We start from the raw sequence: 15,347 nt of genomic DNA, 5'->3' as shown, positions 1-15,347 counted from the left end.
AACAATTTTTTATAGTAAAAACAAAGATAAACACTATTAGCATTTTATTTTATACAGTGTAGGTTTATGAATTCCTTTGAAAGAATAAACGATAAATATCAATTTCGACAAGTCCAAGGAATGTTGAAATAACGTGAGAAAATATATATAATGACATTTTATAACCAAGGCAAGGGATCTTTTTCTCTAAGACATTAATCGCCAATTTCATGTACCAACAGTGTAGGCGAAGTGTCTCCCATGATACAACGGTTTAACCTTTCTGATTGGAGGTACTTCTGATCAGAATCATAGACTCTTGAGTGTTTTCTCTCTGAAAAATCTGATTTTTTCTAAGTAATTTTTTTGATATGCTTTTTGTATTTTAATATACTGGGAATAGCCACAATTTTGAACTCGTGGCATTGAGAGAACAGTCACAGTAGTTATTAGAGAAAACAGTCACAATGACTGTTGACCCGCGGGACCATCCTGGGTCGATAATCTGTTTTATAACCAGGGAAAAGATCCCAATGGCCAGACTTGATGTAATCTCGTCAGTGAGATGATAAAAGAAAGGGTCCAACACTTCTCGAAGTGGAAAGTGCGTGTGAGGACCACGCAATACACTCTATCATTTATTACTCAACACATAAGTATGTCAAACCCTTACTATATAATTAATTCTTTGAATGTTAATATCTCAATCATATGAAATCGGTTTTATGCGATTCTTAGTTTGAAATTATATCCCTCGACGACAGGAACGTAAAAATATATTTTTTGAGTCATTTTGATGAGTGAAGCCCACTCAAATATGTAAAAAAAACGTTCTCGGCTGAGGAGGACCGATTCCAGCAACAATTGCTAGATCTCCTTCATATAACTTTATGATTTCCTAAATCTAATCAAATTCAAATTACTACTTCTAAAGAAATAAATTACAGAAACTCTGGAAAATCGAAAACTACCTAAGAAAAATTTACTAAAATGGTAAAAAACACAAAAGTTCGTTTTCAAAGTCTAAACGACTGAATTTGACCCCCAAAGTGAGCAGATTGTGGCGTTAGCGACAACGAATGTGTAGAACGTTGTTTCTCACCAAAGCTTAAATTTTTGTCCAAATCCAACACTCATAGTTAGGATTTTGGTAATTTCAATCGCTTACTCCTATTTTTGACCGCATCAGTTTCTTCCATATATTTTTCGGTCAAATTCCTTACATTAGTCAGATTTGCATCGAATTCATAATTTTGAAAGTTATAGATTTGAAACGTAGTTGACGTGAAAATCCATTATTTATTGATTTGTGGTATAAAAGGTACAAAAAAAAATTAAGATAGGAATAAATAGACTTTCAAGTCTTTTAGGGTGGCCTTTTATTATAATCTCTAGGATTCAAGATGTCTTAGCGATAAACGCATATTTAATTCACGATGTATTTTAATATTACATTATTCATGATGGATGAATGTAATGGCTTCGTGGAGTCTCCTACGAAAAAGATAAAAACCTTGTATAAGCCTTATCTTTTATTGTAGTTTTCGAAATTTAAAATAATAAATAAATATACCCAAACTAAAACCTTGGTACCTATAAGTAGCAAATGACATTTTCTCCTCTAGTCCTCCCAAAATTGAAAAGAGAGAGATGTCATCTTCAGTTGAATCTCAACCAGAGAGGCATCACAGCATATTTGTGTATGGAAGCCTTTTAGCTGATGAAGTAGTGGGGATGGTATTGAATCGTGTCCCTCATTCTTCCCCTGCCACCCTTCACAACTTGTAACTCTCCTCACTCTCTCTCTCTCTCTATCTCTCTCTTTACATTCCTTCATCTATCTTTACTCCAATTATGGGTCATCTCTTTACTCATAGACTTATTGTGTGTTTGGCTATGATTTTTTTTTTTTTTGTTAAGATGTGTTTGGCTATGATTGAAAATGAACAAAATTTGTAGGTTCCTTCTTTTTGGCAAATGAAATATAGTAGTTAGGGTAATTTAGTCTTTTGCCCATTAAGTAATGTTTAGTCATTTATCATCTTTTAAATAGTGCTTGCTTATTTATTGTGACTCAAGTTGAGAAGAGACTTTCAAATCTTTCTTCCTTGGCTTTCGCTTATTACCCTTACATCCCCATAGATAGATATGGCCAAGGTTACTCTCAGAGGAATTCCATCAATGAAAATTGACTACTGTTAGGTAGAGATTACGGAAAAGATCAAACGCACGTAATATAAACTTGGACATGATAAAACATATTTAACTCGTAATTAACTTGGGGACCTATAGGCTATGCTCCTATAATATCAAACACATCTCTCAAAATATTTTTTTTTTTTTTTGAAACCATTGAAACCCTTTTCATTTATAAGTGATTAAATCACTGATTTACGTGACAAAAGTAATTCCTTTCTGTTCAGCGACATGAGAGTTACATAAGTAAATTCTAAGAATTTCGAATGTAAAGTACCTCATGAGGTGAGAGAACTTGGACTAGACTCTGACGAAAAAGATAGAAAAAGAGAAATGGCTAGATGAACCGTTCCGTTCGCCACGCACCGGCCGATCTTAAAGATCACGAATAAAAGGACCCTAAAGGTCAACAAATTATTAGATAATACAAAATAAAGAAAATACTAATTTAAATCTCCGTCGCTTTCGCCGGAAAACCGCCATTGTCGCTGGAAACCGTCGCCGGAAAACCGCCGTCATCACCATAGAAAAAACCGCCGTCATATTCGGAAGACATAATTAACTCAGCAAGTCTCAACGAGTCAATTCCTTCTTCTTTGTTACAAGTATTCGCCAACCACCACTGAAGAACCGACAAGTTTACAAACCCTAGTTTATATCTATCATCTTTTGGAATTTCAACTCCGGATCAGATTTAAAGACAGATAATTCTCTTGGAGTTACAAACCCATAATAGACTTGTTTATCAAGTTTATTCTCTTCTAGATTCCTCAACTCTTCTTACCCTTTTTCTCTCTCTCTCTAAAAATTGCTTTTCTACAAAACCACAACAATCTTCATCTCCATCTTCTTACTCAGAGAGAACAAGAAGAAGAAGAACCATATATGGATTTATCAGAGAAGATGAAGAAATGTCAAGATTATATGGAATCTTTTAGAAGAAGAACGTCGTGAAGAACAGAGAACAACAACCCCCATCCTTCTTTCTTGTCAACGCCGCCACATTAAGATTTCGTCTTTAAGAAGCAGTAATACTTTGACAGCGAAATTGTTGTTTGTACACATACCAATTTTTAGAGTTCACCAAATCCTAGAAAAAATCGGTGGGGAATGGTGGACATTGGTAAAGCAATATTTTCCAGATTTTCTTATTATAGATCTAATAAGATAAAACAAACTAGCAAAGAGGAAGATCCGGAGGAGGAATCTTCCTCCGGAAAACAACAAGATCTATTTTCTCTCTCTGAAAAAACGGTTATTTCTCTCTCCCTCGGTGATTCCTTTGGGATATGTATGTTTGTTCTTAAGTAATTTGAATCTCTTTCCCTCTCTCAAAATATTTTTGTTCTCCTATTACTTCTATTTTTCAGTTCTCTCCTTGGTGATCTTTGGTTGATTTCTTGTTATAGAACATCTTTGTGCCATTATTTATAGATTGATCCTCTCAAGACTCTATATCTTCTCATTAATCAAGCAACCAAAAAAATTCTCTAGACCATTTACTTGATGATCTTTTAGTTCTAGATATTATTTAATTGGTCATGGAACTCTACGTAGTCCTAATGTTGGCTAGAGCGCTCACCATGGTCCAAAGAGGTTGCTTTGGACCATAACGTAAATGAGAGCATCATATTTTGGGCTTCTAGGCTATTTTCGGGATAAACAATTCTATTTTGGACTGAAAACAAATAGAAGTTAGATGTATGGGTAAGAGATGATTAGATGAAAGGTTTGAATCCTTTTGAAAGCATCATTGAGTATATCATTTTTTTTCATTCAAAATTCCTTCGGAACAATTGGACAGGCCCTGGTTGACTGTGGCTATTATAAGAAGACTCCGTGTTATATGGATTACTTACCGTTCATCAACTGTGGACTGCGGTTCTATTTTTATTTTTTTTGAAGTCGACTATGATGTACGTTATTTGTTACATTTGTCATTGATACATCATAGATGTGATAAGCTCGATAACCGCCTACTCAAACAAGACCGGGCCTATAGCCCAACAAGACAATGGCCTAAAGCCCAACTACATTATTTATACCCTAATAATCCCAATTCAAATAACCAAATATTCCACCCTCTGAGAGGAGAACTTGAGGCCTCCAGGGTTTTCTGGAGTTTATGTTAACACCTTGGACCACTTGGATTACCAACTGTTGAGTGGACTGTGGTTCTATTGTGTTGTATCTTTAGTCTAATTTTATTTGTATTTATTCTACTATCTTACTTCGCGCTGCATTCTTATTTTTCAGTAAAAGGTTTAGCATAAAAGGGCGAATTTATCCAGCAATTCTACCACTAGAGAAGACACAAGTCACTGGGAGGGTACGTTAGAATCCCATTTATTGTTATAAGACAGTGTGCGATCTTTCCTGAAATCATATCTGAAATTTGACAATTGAACTTGGTTGATCGAGTTTGATTCCAACAATATTTGCTTCTTCATTTTGGGATTTTGGATTTGTGTACGTTTAGTTAGTCCAAATGGTTGAGTCACATTGTTTAAGTTTGTATGAAGAGACGGTTGTCTGAAATAATCTGAATTGACTCTTGTGTCTGGTCGATTGAATATGTTGAACTCATGTGAGTCAGATCCAGACGAATCAATTTTAGATTTTTAAACTTAAAAAGACACCTAATCAAGTATGTCTCATGCTAGATGTTTATTTTCATGCAGGTTCTCTTGGGTATCACAGATGAGGAGTTAGATGCTTTAGATGCGTTTGAAAATGTTGATTATGAAAGAACCATTGTTAATCTCTCTCTATTTGTAAGTAATTTAACTAGAAATGCTTTAAACAAACTAATTTAACCTAAAACCAGTCCACATTTGTCATTCAGGCAATGAGTAAAATTTCATATTCTGACTTAGAAGAGAATAAACAAACACTAACTTACTTAATAGTTGTTTCTGTTTTGGCTTACGATCTCATAAGCACCCTGAATTTCTAATTACTTAGAGTAATAAATCTAATGCTTGTAGAATTTCCTGACCTAATTATTTGCAGGATACTACTGATGAGAAGGTAGAAGGATGGACTTATGTTTGGGTTAACAAAACTGATCCAGACTTGTGTGGGGACTGGAATTTTGAGGTAAAAATGTCTCATAGTTAAGGGAAGTTATAGAATCACCACCACATCGCTCGGGAGGGTGTCTGTCCGGAGTCTAAACTATAGGTGAACACTCAAATTAAGTAAATGGTTGAGGAGGTCCCAGTGAGGAACAAAACCTCAAACCACGGTGGGCGGTGCCTATCTGAGGATCAAATCCTACACGTGGAGGGTCTATAGTGTCGCTACGCACTATGATGAGTGCGCGAATCGTATGTTTTCGCCAATGTCGAAACCTCCTGATATTGAACAAAACCTCACACCACAGTGGGTCCACGCACATCGTGCGTCGTCGTCAATGGCGAGACCTTTTGGGTGGGCTCATAGAGCCTTCACCAAGAACATAACCCTATACCTGTGGAGTTAGGTTTAGAGTGCTAAAAGCGGAGATAATATGGTTAACTTCTAAGGCTTCGGGCATTTTGCCAAAGGCGATACCCCATTTTTCGGGGAAGGCGATCCCTCGAGCCAATTTTAGTTCCGGGCATGGGCTCATCTTTGGCAAAGAGGGGAGGGTTTCTTCAAATTTCCTTACAGTCAAATGTCTGTACAAATTTCCGGGCATGGGCTCCTCTTTGGCAAAGAGGGGAGGGTTCCTTCGAATTTCCTTACAGTTAAATGTCTGTACTTTGTAGTAGACCCTTTCTTTATTGTTTATGTACATGTCTCTTGACTTCTAGGTATGGGAGCAAGAGCACAAGACTGAGTTTCTGGAGATGGCTGCTCATTTTTTGGAAGAGTTAGCAAGATCTGAATCAAACCCAAGAGTTGAGAAATGTGAAAAAACCTCATTACAACAAGCTGATGATGAGTCAACACTTGGTTGCCCAAGTGGTTGATAGCGTTAACATAAACTCCAAAATCCTGGAAGTCCCATATTCAATTCCCACAAGAGGTGGAAGAAGTCCCATATTCGATTCCCAGAGGAGGTGGAATCATTCGTTATTGAATTTGAGTTATTAAAAGTATAAATAATTATTGGTTCAACTTAGGCCGTTATTGTGTTTCTCATATCTTGACGATGTATCAATGACTAGTAATGACTAACGTAGATCGTAGTCGATTTCTCAAAAAAAAAAAAACTGATACCGAGATAAAGTTGTCTCTTGTCTTTCTTCGTATAAACATTACAAATAAAAATCTTCACTCTCCCTCCCTCATCTTGGAGTTCACCAAGAGTTATAAAAATGAAACAGGAAAGAGATGATGAACTCAAAGTTCATGAAACTATGAACTTTAGTAGTGATAAAAATCTACACCTTTTATACACTTAACAAAGAACCACCATTTGCTTTTGTGCAGCGGAGTCCAAATTGTTCACTTAGATACCAAATCCTGAAAATGGACGAGTCCTGAAAGTATTCGTTTAACTTCGAATGGCTTCTCTCTACAACCCAAATCAAATTTTCTGTAGCATATAAACTCTACGGAACCATGTCCAATTCGAAGCCAAGCAGATTAATGGATCTTTCCCGAAATGATTTCGCAGGAACTTTGCTGGATTTTCTTTAATATCCCAAAACTGACCAAATTTGTACGACTTTTGTTCATTTGTGCTATAAAAGATCATTTTCTCTGGTTATTCAAACTCTTTGGAAGTTTATCAACCATCATTCTTATTGATCATATGATCCAGCAGATGGGTTCCCAGAGTTTTGATCATACTGACCATTTCTCCATGGATTCCCACCATCTGAATTACTGCAATCCTGATTTGAAAGGACACTGTTTCCAAGATCTCCATCCAAGCTCATCTGCTGAACTTCTTGAGGGGACAATATCTTGATGCAACGAACGCAGTTCACAAACTCCCTGCACAAAGTTTCGACGACGAATTCTTGTTAGTGATGGTAGCTACACAGTCGTCGTCAAATCATTCAAAAAAATGATTTCTGCAATCATTTGACGAACTAGTTTTTGTCCATGGTGTACATTCTTTCTCTTGTACTTATTTACTAAAATGTCGATGAGAAGTAATGGAAAGACAAACTAATATATATATGGGTAGTATGAACTTACTCCCAAGGATCATCGCCTACTAGCAGCACATCATTCTCATGGTCAACATAGACGAGTTTCCACCCAACTCTTTGCCGGTCCTCAAGTTGTCCCTCGATGCCAAACCTACGCGCAAGATCTTGTTTCAGTTCATCATAGCCTGAATAGCGGGCGATATCAATCGATCTACCAACGGCTCCACGCTTGTGCACCTTCACATATAAAAGACAAGTTAAGGATTCAAAGACTATAATTAATGCAAAGGAAGTAACGATTCCTGTTTACACAAGTCTGTAAGCTGAGGGATCAAACCTTTGTGAACGTTCTCATTCTTGGAAGTGGAGGTGCCGGAGCCCACGGACCTTTACTCAGAATGCCATTGTCGGTGATGGCAGAATCAATAGAGTTGAATGCCATTTCTGGAACACCAAATGATTGTGAGACTATCGATGATGATGGTTCCTGTTGAGGATCTTTGGAGTTATCATAGCTGTTCACTAAATTCCCTGAAGAAAGATGATTTTGGAAGTCCTTCGTTGGTTCCATGCCTTTCTCTAGCAAAGCATCGGGAGCTATCGGCGTTCCAAGTGGACCATCAACATTAACTCCAAATAAAATGCCATTCCTTGGATCAACTTGAATATCTGCATCCTGACTCATGTCTCTGAACAACATGGATTGTGAATTGAAAGGGGACAAAGAGAAGTTCTGTAACGACCCATCATTTTGAGAAACACAAACTGAAGTTGCCGAAGAAGATGCATCCAGGTAATCCAACTGAGTCAAAGGATTAAGGTATGCTTGAGATCCAACAATGCCTTGGTTCTGACTCTTGGATACATCAGGCTTCTGTTGAAACTCCTTAACCAAGTTTCGGTTACTCGACATGGTTTCCATTGTAGCAGGGGTCAAGAGAGTTGCAGCAGATTGAGCCACCTCATCTGCCACGGGTGTGGTGCTTCGGTGGGACCTATTGTTAATGATGGATTGAGCTGCACTTGGGTAATTCGACGAGGGTGATGTGGAACATGAGGGTACATCTTCTGTGAGACCTGATTGTACCCCACAACCAGATGGGGGCAATAAACCAGTGTTCCCTACCGGAAGCAGATTGGTAGTTGAGTCTGGAAGAAGTACTAAACCTGGAAACTCAGCCAGTTGAGTTGCTTGCTGAAGATTTGACTGTGATTGTTGTTGCTCGGGAAGATGAGAGTATCTAACCCCTTGTTGACTATTGTTCTTCATAACTTGAAGTTGGATCATCTGCTGCTGAGACAGGGAGCTCATGTTAGCTGTACTCTGAGAAATCTCTGTCAGCTGTCTCTGCTGCTCTTGCAATTGTGTATGTTGAGAAGCTTGTTGCGAGGTAGACTGCTGTGCCAAGAGTGTTTGCTGTTGCTGCTGAATCTTTTGTAACAGTTGCATTTGAATTTGATGTTCTGAAAATTGTAATTGGTGGTTTACTTGGTTAGGGAGTTGAGCAGACAGCCGATTCTGCTGCTGGTTCTGGGCATTAATTAACTGCTGCTGCTGCTGCTGCTGCTGCTGCTGGTTCTGGGCATTAATTAACTGCTGCTGCTGCTGCTGATTTTGAGATTGCTGCTTCTGTGGTTGCTGGTTTTGAATAAAGTTGTTCTGAGCTTGATTATTCTGGATAAGAATTTGCTGCTGCTGGACTTGATTAGTTTGAACTTGGAATTGAGGTTGTAAAGATTGTGTCTGCATTTGATTTGCAGATATTGTTTGGTTAACTAAATTTTGCCTTTGCTGCTGAGAGATGTCCTCAAGAGCTTGTTGTGGTGTCATAATCGATCCTAATTGGTTAAATGAAGAAGGTAGCTTTGGAAGCTGATCAAACTGTTGTGATTGTTGCAATGGTCTTTGACTATTGAACAGTAAGTTTTGCTGCATGATCTGTGACCCCGGCAAGCCCAACTGACGGGAAAGATCAGAAGCACCTAGATTCTGAAGAACAGGACCGCTTAATTGACGCATATAGTCGGGTTGCATTGTTGAATTACTGAGAGAAGAATTTTGTTGCATGTTCATCAACTGGGCTAAGCTGAAACCAGGGAGTACGGAGTTTTGAGCTTGAGGGTCTCTCATGTAATTATCATCACCAATCCATGGCATTGTTCTTCTATAAAGATTATCTAAATCAGAGGGCTCGTCGTCTGCAAAAGCAATCCTAGGTGCATCAGTCAAAATTCAAAACTAATGTAAAAATAATTCTTTGTTGCTATAAGTAAATGTAAATGAACCTGGCATTCCCGGTTGTCTGGGGCGCTTTGATCTGAAGAATGGTGGCGGACAGATGAAAAATGGAGCTGCCACCGGTTCAATTTCCCAAAGAGAAACACGGTTACGCCTCTCTCCAGTTGTGGACTCATCCCAGCCAACCTATTCAGAATATAAGTAACGACTATAATAAGCGGCAGCAAGGAACATAATAACTAGATATACCTCGACTCCAGGACCAAAATATTATACCTGCAAATTACGCCATTGTGAATTTTTCCACCTTACAGGATCTAGATCGTTGATTCCTGTAATGGTACCCATATACCTGTTGAGCACATAGATCAAATCATTCAGCAAATTGAAGATTACTTGAGTATCAAATCCTTATGTGAGCATCATGACCACAGAATACAATGAAGTTGGTCTAATTCACAAAATTTAGAATGTGAAATTAAATTGAAGTCAGTTTTAATTAAACTTGAACTAAAAGAGAGGTTCCATGCCTTCGAAAAGACATTTGAGGCTGGGCATGGAAGGCAACTTTCATTTCCTCTTTGGAAATGGGTAGCCGTAGGCAACTACAACCCACACAGTAGTTATAGACCTAAAAGAATAAAATAAAAAGCGAGGAGATACCTTCTTGTCCCTGACTCTTCAGTTTCAAACATCATGCGGAAACGCATCCCAAGGGATACTTGATTGCTATAGACTGCCTTGTAGTACTTTGCCAAAGGAACAACAAATTCTGATGGACTGGCCCTGTGGAAACAAACAAAGTAAAAGCTTAGTGGTTGAGACATTCAGATTTGAGTAATTTGATCTGTAAAAACATCAATCAAACTAAATATGATAGATCCAGTACTACAAAATTAAATTAATGACCAACAGTTAAAGAATCTCAAACATAAATTCATTATATATATGTAGATATATATAATTCTAGAGAACTGACCTTGGGTTGTAAAACACAGTAAAGGGACTATTGTTCGCAGCTGCATGAGCTGCTGCTGCTAGAATGCCAATATGCATACTATCACTTGACAATACTGACGACGATATATTTGTCAGTTGCCTATTAGCTCGTCTTATACCCAATAGAAGTTGCTGCTTTTCATCTCTGGTCAAACCACAAGAAACTAGAGTTAAATTACAAACAGAAAAATATTAATTGGGAGAGTCAACTAATGCAATTATCTTGGAGAGAAAGGTGAAAATGGAATTTCATCACAACCTAATAAATAAGACAGAATCACCGGCAAAAAGCCTCTTTCCACTAACAAATAGACTCCAACCAGTTGTAAGTAAATGCCGTTTTGGCTGACCTGGGGAAACATGACAAAGAATGTCTTCAGAGATATACGCATAATAAACTTGACTCGATCAGATCAGATGTGCACAAAGAGCATTAAGCCAGTTTGCAGCAATTCACTAAATAAAACCTCAGCCAACCCACACCAACCTCGGTAGATATGGCGAAAAGTCCATGTGTTATCGTGCAGATCTCTAGCCGTTAGTTCTTGAGCAGGTGGTTGCATTGAAAAATCCTGTATATAAAAACCAAAACAGAATTAGTTAGTGCTTGGAATAGCCTAATAAATCAACCTGGAAACAGCTTGTACTTAGAATAAACATACCAGAGGAGGAAATATTTTTTCTGCTGCCCGGCGCGGAACAGAAAAACCTCCATGAGTACTTGTATCACTTGCAGTCAACGTCTTGCAGAAAAACTCGGTTTGTTGTTTATGTGCTTTAAGAGCAAAATCTGATGCCAGCAATGCCTCCTTGTCATACTGCATAAGAATAGTTTGTATATTGTAAGAACTTGATATGAGAAGAACCTAAATTAATGTATATGATCGGGGAAGCAGGTATCGGTTTCCAAGATATAACATGGTCATTGAGTTATTTTTTGTACATTGAATCCCCATTGAGGAAATACGAGCCCAAGTATCAGCCACTTACGCTAGAAACTGGCTGAAGTGTCATCTGAGCATATACTTCATCTGTCTCTACATCAGCCTAAGAAGTCCACACAAGGAGATTTAATCATTAGCTGAAACAGATATGAAGTGAAAAACCTAAACTTAGCAAGAACGAGCTGATGATATAGAAGTAAGTCTCATACATGTAATGTGACATTTAGGAGCTGGCATATTAGCTTTGAGGGTAGATTTGGATAGTTAGGTGTGTGAGCATCAACACCTTTCTGCATAGATGCTGCAACCTGAAAATATAATTATCGATAAGCTTTACATAGACTGGCTAAATATGAAAAGTGGAAGAAGAAAAATATTATGTTTCTGGTTTGTTTAAAAAAAACTTGATCAATTGTTGTTAAAGATGATCTTTGAGTTCATTATTTTGTGGAAACAAATCATTAAGATGAAATACCATTTCTTTCACCGATCACTCTTTATCACAAACGAAAAAAAAATGGTATTTTTCGTACTAATGCTACAAAATAAATTTTCTTCCTAATTATGTACCTCATAATTATGCATCTTATAACTTACCCAAAAAGGATTTTGTCAATTAAGAAACATAAGAAACTAAAATCGAGAAGTACTCAACATGAAAAACTCGATACTTTGTTATGAAGAAAGAAACACTCTTTATATAAAACTACAAGAGTTAGACTCAATAATTTGCAAAAGAGAAAAATATTATGTATGTATGTATGTGAACTCATTTAACTAAAAACGAATAGGTAATTTTTATTCCACTTCTCACTTTTCATGGCCAAAATGGGATCATCTCCTAATGCGAAGGGGAAACGAAAGAGAACATTAAATTTTACATTTTGGGTAAACCATAAAAGGGATCTGAAAAAAGAAACAGAAATAAACTACCAAATCAATCTAAACAACAAGCATAACTTAATCCGTGGGCGAAAATATCCTTGAAGGACTACAAAATTTCTATGGTGGAGAAAACTAACAAATTAACCATACCAAAATACAAAATGAAAAGCCACATATCTTTAATCTCTCCATCCCCTTTTAAAAACTGTTTTTCTAGGTCACCTTTTCTTCACTACCAACAGTAGGGTGGAAGAATCATTAGTCATCTCCAGCACCACAACCACCATAAAGAAAAGATTGGACTAATTTGATTTATTTTAGGGTTTTTTGTGCTGTAAGAGAAGAAAACTTTACCTGTTCACTGTGACCTTGAGGGAAGTAGACGACCAGACTTCCAACCGGCGGCAAGTTGACAAGCGGTCCTGCACAAGCGTGCCATAGCTCAGAGTTGATTTTCTTTCTCTCTCCTGCAACAAAATCACAAAAAGTTTTATCATCTTTCGATTTGTTATCAGACAACAATTTCGCCAAAGATTAATAATCTGAGTATAATGATTGATGAAGAAGAAAATACAGAAGTAAAAATCAAAATTACCTTCACAAGGATTAGATGTCCCAGATGCAATTCCACCGTTCGCCGGAGCCTTCATTTTAGGATTCCGGCAACTTTTTGGGGACGGAACACCGGGAAATGATGTATGAAGATTTACCAGATCATTTTACCAGTAAAGTTCAGCTGGATCTCTGTTTTATGCCGCTGTTTCCTCAACTTCTTCTCAGAAGTTGTTCTCTTTTTTGCCTACCGTAGCTCAGCTTAGCTGAAACTCAACCTCCGGTGATAAACAAATAACTTCCTCTGTTAGATTTTCCGGCGATGAACCTTAAGAAACAGATTGAACAAACTTGGATCTCTGTTTGATACCGTGATTTTCTAAAGCTCAAACCAATAGATAAAATGAAGTCGATTTCAAGCTCAGATTTTCTACTCAAATCACCTCAGCTATAGTCAACTTCAAAAAACCTGCTACTACTGACAATCAATAATCTCGTGTGCTCAGATTTCCGGCGATTTGCTTCAGAAATTAATAACCTCGTGTAAAAATTTTCAGCAAATCACATTAATTGATCAAAAGACAAATAAAAAACTCAAAACAAGCTGACAAATTAAAAAGTTTCAGAGTATGATTAATGCGTGTAATCTTTCCGGCGAGATGTCTACCGGAAAAAATTGATTGTGAATGAATAGAAAAAGTAAGACAGAATCAGAGTTGGATAGTGTTGATGGAGGTTGAATGGAAACCCTAGAACGACGGTGATGGAGTTTGATCGGAAAAGTGACCGACAAAAGATAGACCGAGAGAGAAAGAAAAAGTAGAGTTTGCTAAGTTCTTGACAGACCAAATTCAGAGTTATGCCCCCAAACTCGCCCTACACTTGATCAGACGATTGATTCCTCTGTTTCTCTCTCTAGACTAGAGAGAGAGAGAGAGAGAGAGAGAGAGAGAGAGAGAGAGAGTTTTCTTTTTAAAATTCTCTTCTTCTTTCTTTTCCTCTCTACTTTCAAAGCTGAATATTTTTCAGACTTCAGACAACACACAACAAAACCCAATGGATCTTTCACCTCAATACCAACTTATCATTTTCAATCCCAATAAACACTTTCTCTCTCTCTATCTCAACTTTCTCTCTCTAGTCTCAACTTTCTCTCTCTAGTCTCTCTAACACATGGGGTTGTTATTATTATTCCATTAATTAACAGAGCAAGTTTATAATCTCTTCTATTATTCTATTCTATATGCTTTTTCCTTGTTATTTTGTCCTTATCAAGTTTTTACCCTTTTTTCATCTTCTCTCAAAAGGGATGAGTCAAATACTTTTCTAAGAGGTGTATTGCCCTTTCTTACACCCTCCTTGATAGGGTTATGAAAACGGTTAAAACTACCATTTATGTGTATTACTAATGAGGGGCAGTGGATTTAGACACTAGGACTTCTTGAGAATGGGGCATACAAAGGGGCCTCGTTGAAAATTCAGGGGCTGAAGACCTAACTAGGACAGAACATAAATAAACGAAAAAAAGTTCTCCCCAATCGAAATTGAGATGTGATTTAAATAGGGTTAAGTCATGGTTTCAAAAAAATAAAGTTAATTCCTATTTGGTCCCCTAATTTGTGACCAGCTTTCTTTATGGCTCCCTATTTTACATAAATTCAAATATGGTTTCCCTTTTTAGTGTAAATGTCGTAAGTACCCTTTCTGTATATATTTTTTCAAAATAAAATTAATTATAACACAAGAAATTCCACCTCACTTCCATCTCACATCTCTCTCCACCTCACATCTCTCTTTCCACCTCACTTCTCTCTCTCCACCTCACCTCTCTCTTCAACTCACCTCTCTCCCTCCCTCCCCAACTCACCCTTGTCTTCTCCGGTGAAGGTCGTCGGCCAAAAAAAATTTCAGCCGGCGACCTAAATATAGAAAAAGAAAAAAAATGCTCATCGCTTTCTCTCTAAACACTCCGGCGAAGGAGTTTTCCTTCGGCGGAGTCGGTCTGTTCTTGAACAGACCTTGAAGGTATATCACCATGAAAATACTTGATAGATATAATGTTGTATCTATCAAGTATCGATTTTACAGTTCTTTATTTATCGGGAAAGAACTATATCACCGTGAAAACTCAAAATTGGAGCCCAAATGGAGGCTAAGCAACTAGACAAGACTATCTTGCAGCGAAATAATAAATCTCTTTACAGTCGTTCGACAGTCCTAATTATAATCCGACATCATTTATGCGAAGAACTTAAGTTAGATATTTTTCAAAAAAAAAACCACTAATATTATGGAATTGTTTAGAATACATGTACGAACATTTAAAGAAAGTCATTCTCCCATAGCACAACATGAGTGGTTAAATCGGCGGTTGCATGATTTCAGAACTATTTCATAATATAATTTTGTTTTGTTTAAAATAACTGCAAACCTTGAGACATTGTGGTTACCCTATTTCTAAAG

The 15,347-nt window shown here is 37.3% G+C and overlaps 2 protein-coding genes across 2 annotated transcripts; one reads left to right on the top strand and one right to left on the bottom strand.

The window, feature by feature from the left end:
• Nucleotides 1-1,545: 1,545 nt before the first annotated feature.
• On the top strand, nt 1,546-9,565 carry LOC147556292 (AIG2-like protein D). The gene is made up of 5 exons (XM_086664141.1): nt 1,546-1,763; nt 4,432-4,504; nt 4,857-4,949; nt 5,188-5,274; nt 5,973-9,565. The coding sequence occupies exons 1-5, from the start codon at nt 1,630-1,632 to the stop codon at nt 6,129-6,131; spliced, it is 546 nt and encodes a 181-aa protein (XP_086520267.1). The 5' UTR covers nt 1,546-1,629; the 3' UTR covers nt 6,132-9,565.
• Nucleotides 6,379-14,410, bottom strand: LOC147556291 (auxin response factor 19-like). Its single transcript, XM_086664140.1, has 14 exons — nt 12,928-14,410; nt 12,687-12,799; nt 11,657-11,755; nt 11,494-11,550; nt 11,166-11,321; nt 10,991-11,075; nt 10,763-10,853; nt 10,484-10,648; nt 10,168-10,290; nt 9,781-9,856; nt 9,552-9,690; nt 7,603-9,464; nt 7,312-7,502; nt 6,379-7,104 (listed from the first exon to the last, which is right to left on the bottom strand). Exons 1-14 carry the CDS (start codon nt 12,980-12,982, stop codon nt 6,909-6,911), a joined length of 3,408 nt encoding a protein of 1,135 aa, XP_086520266.1. The 5' UTR covers nt 12,983-14,410; the 3' UTR covers nt 6,379-6,908.
• Nucleotides 14,411-15,347: the final 937 nt, after the last annotated feature.

This window comes from Eschscholzia californica, unplaced genomic scaffold (genome assembly GCF_041429995.1).
Source record: "Eschscholzia californica isolate CP2 unplaced genomic scaffold, dmEscCali1.0.p SCAF_2, whole genome shotgun sequence".
Lineage (NCBI taxonomy): Eukaryota > Viridiplantae > Streptophyta > Magnoliopsida > Ranunculales > Papaveraceae > Eschscholzia > Eschscholzia californica.
Note: the sequence above shows the minus strand (reverse complement) of the source record. Positions and strands in the feature narration are given on the sequence as shown.

Coding starts and splice junctions, on each gene's coding strand:
- LOC147556291 (XM_086664140.1), bottom strand. CDS start 12,982: ATGAAGGCTCCGGCGAACGGTGGAATTGCATCTGGGACATCTAATCCT. Junction 10,649..10,762: donor GATTCTGTCTTATTTATTAG/GTTGTGATGAAA, acceptor TGGTTTGACCAG/AGATGAAAAGCAGCAACTTC. Junction 9,465..9,551: donor CAGACAACCGGGAATGCCAG/GTTCATTTACAT, acceptor TTGCTTTTGCAG/ACGACGAGCCCTCTGATTTA.
- LOC147556292 (XM_086664141.1), top strand. CDS start 1,630: ATGTCATCTTCAGTTGAATCTCAACCAGAGAGGCATCACAGCATATTT. Junction 1,764..4,431: donor CCTGCCACCCTTCACAACTT/GTAACTCTCCTC, acceptor CTTATTTTTCAG/TAAAAGGTTTAGCATAAAAG. Junction 5,275..5,972: donor GTGGGGACTGGAATTTTGAG/GTAAAAATGTCT, acceptor CTTGACTTCTAG/GTATGGGAGCAAGAGCACAA.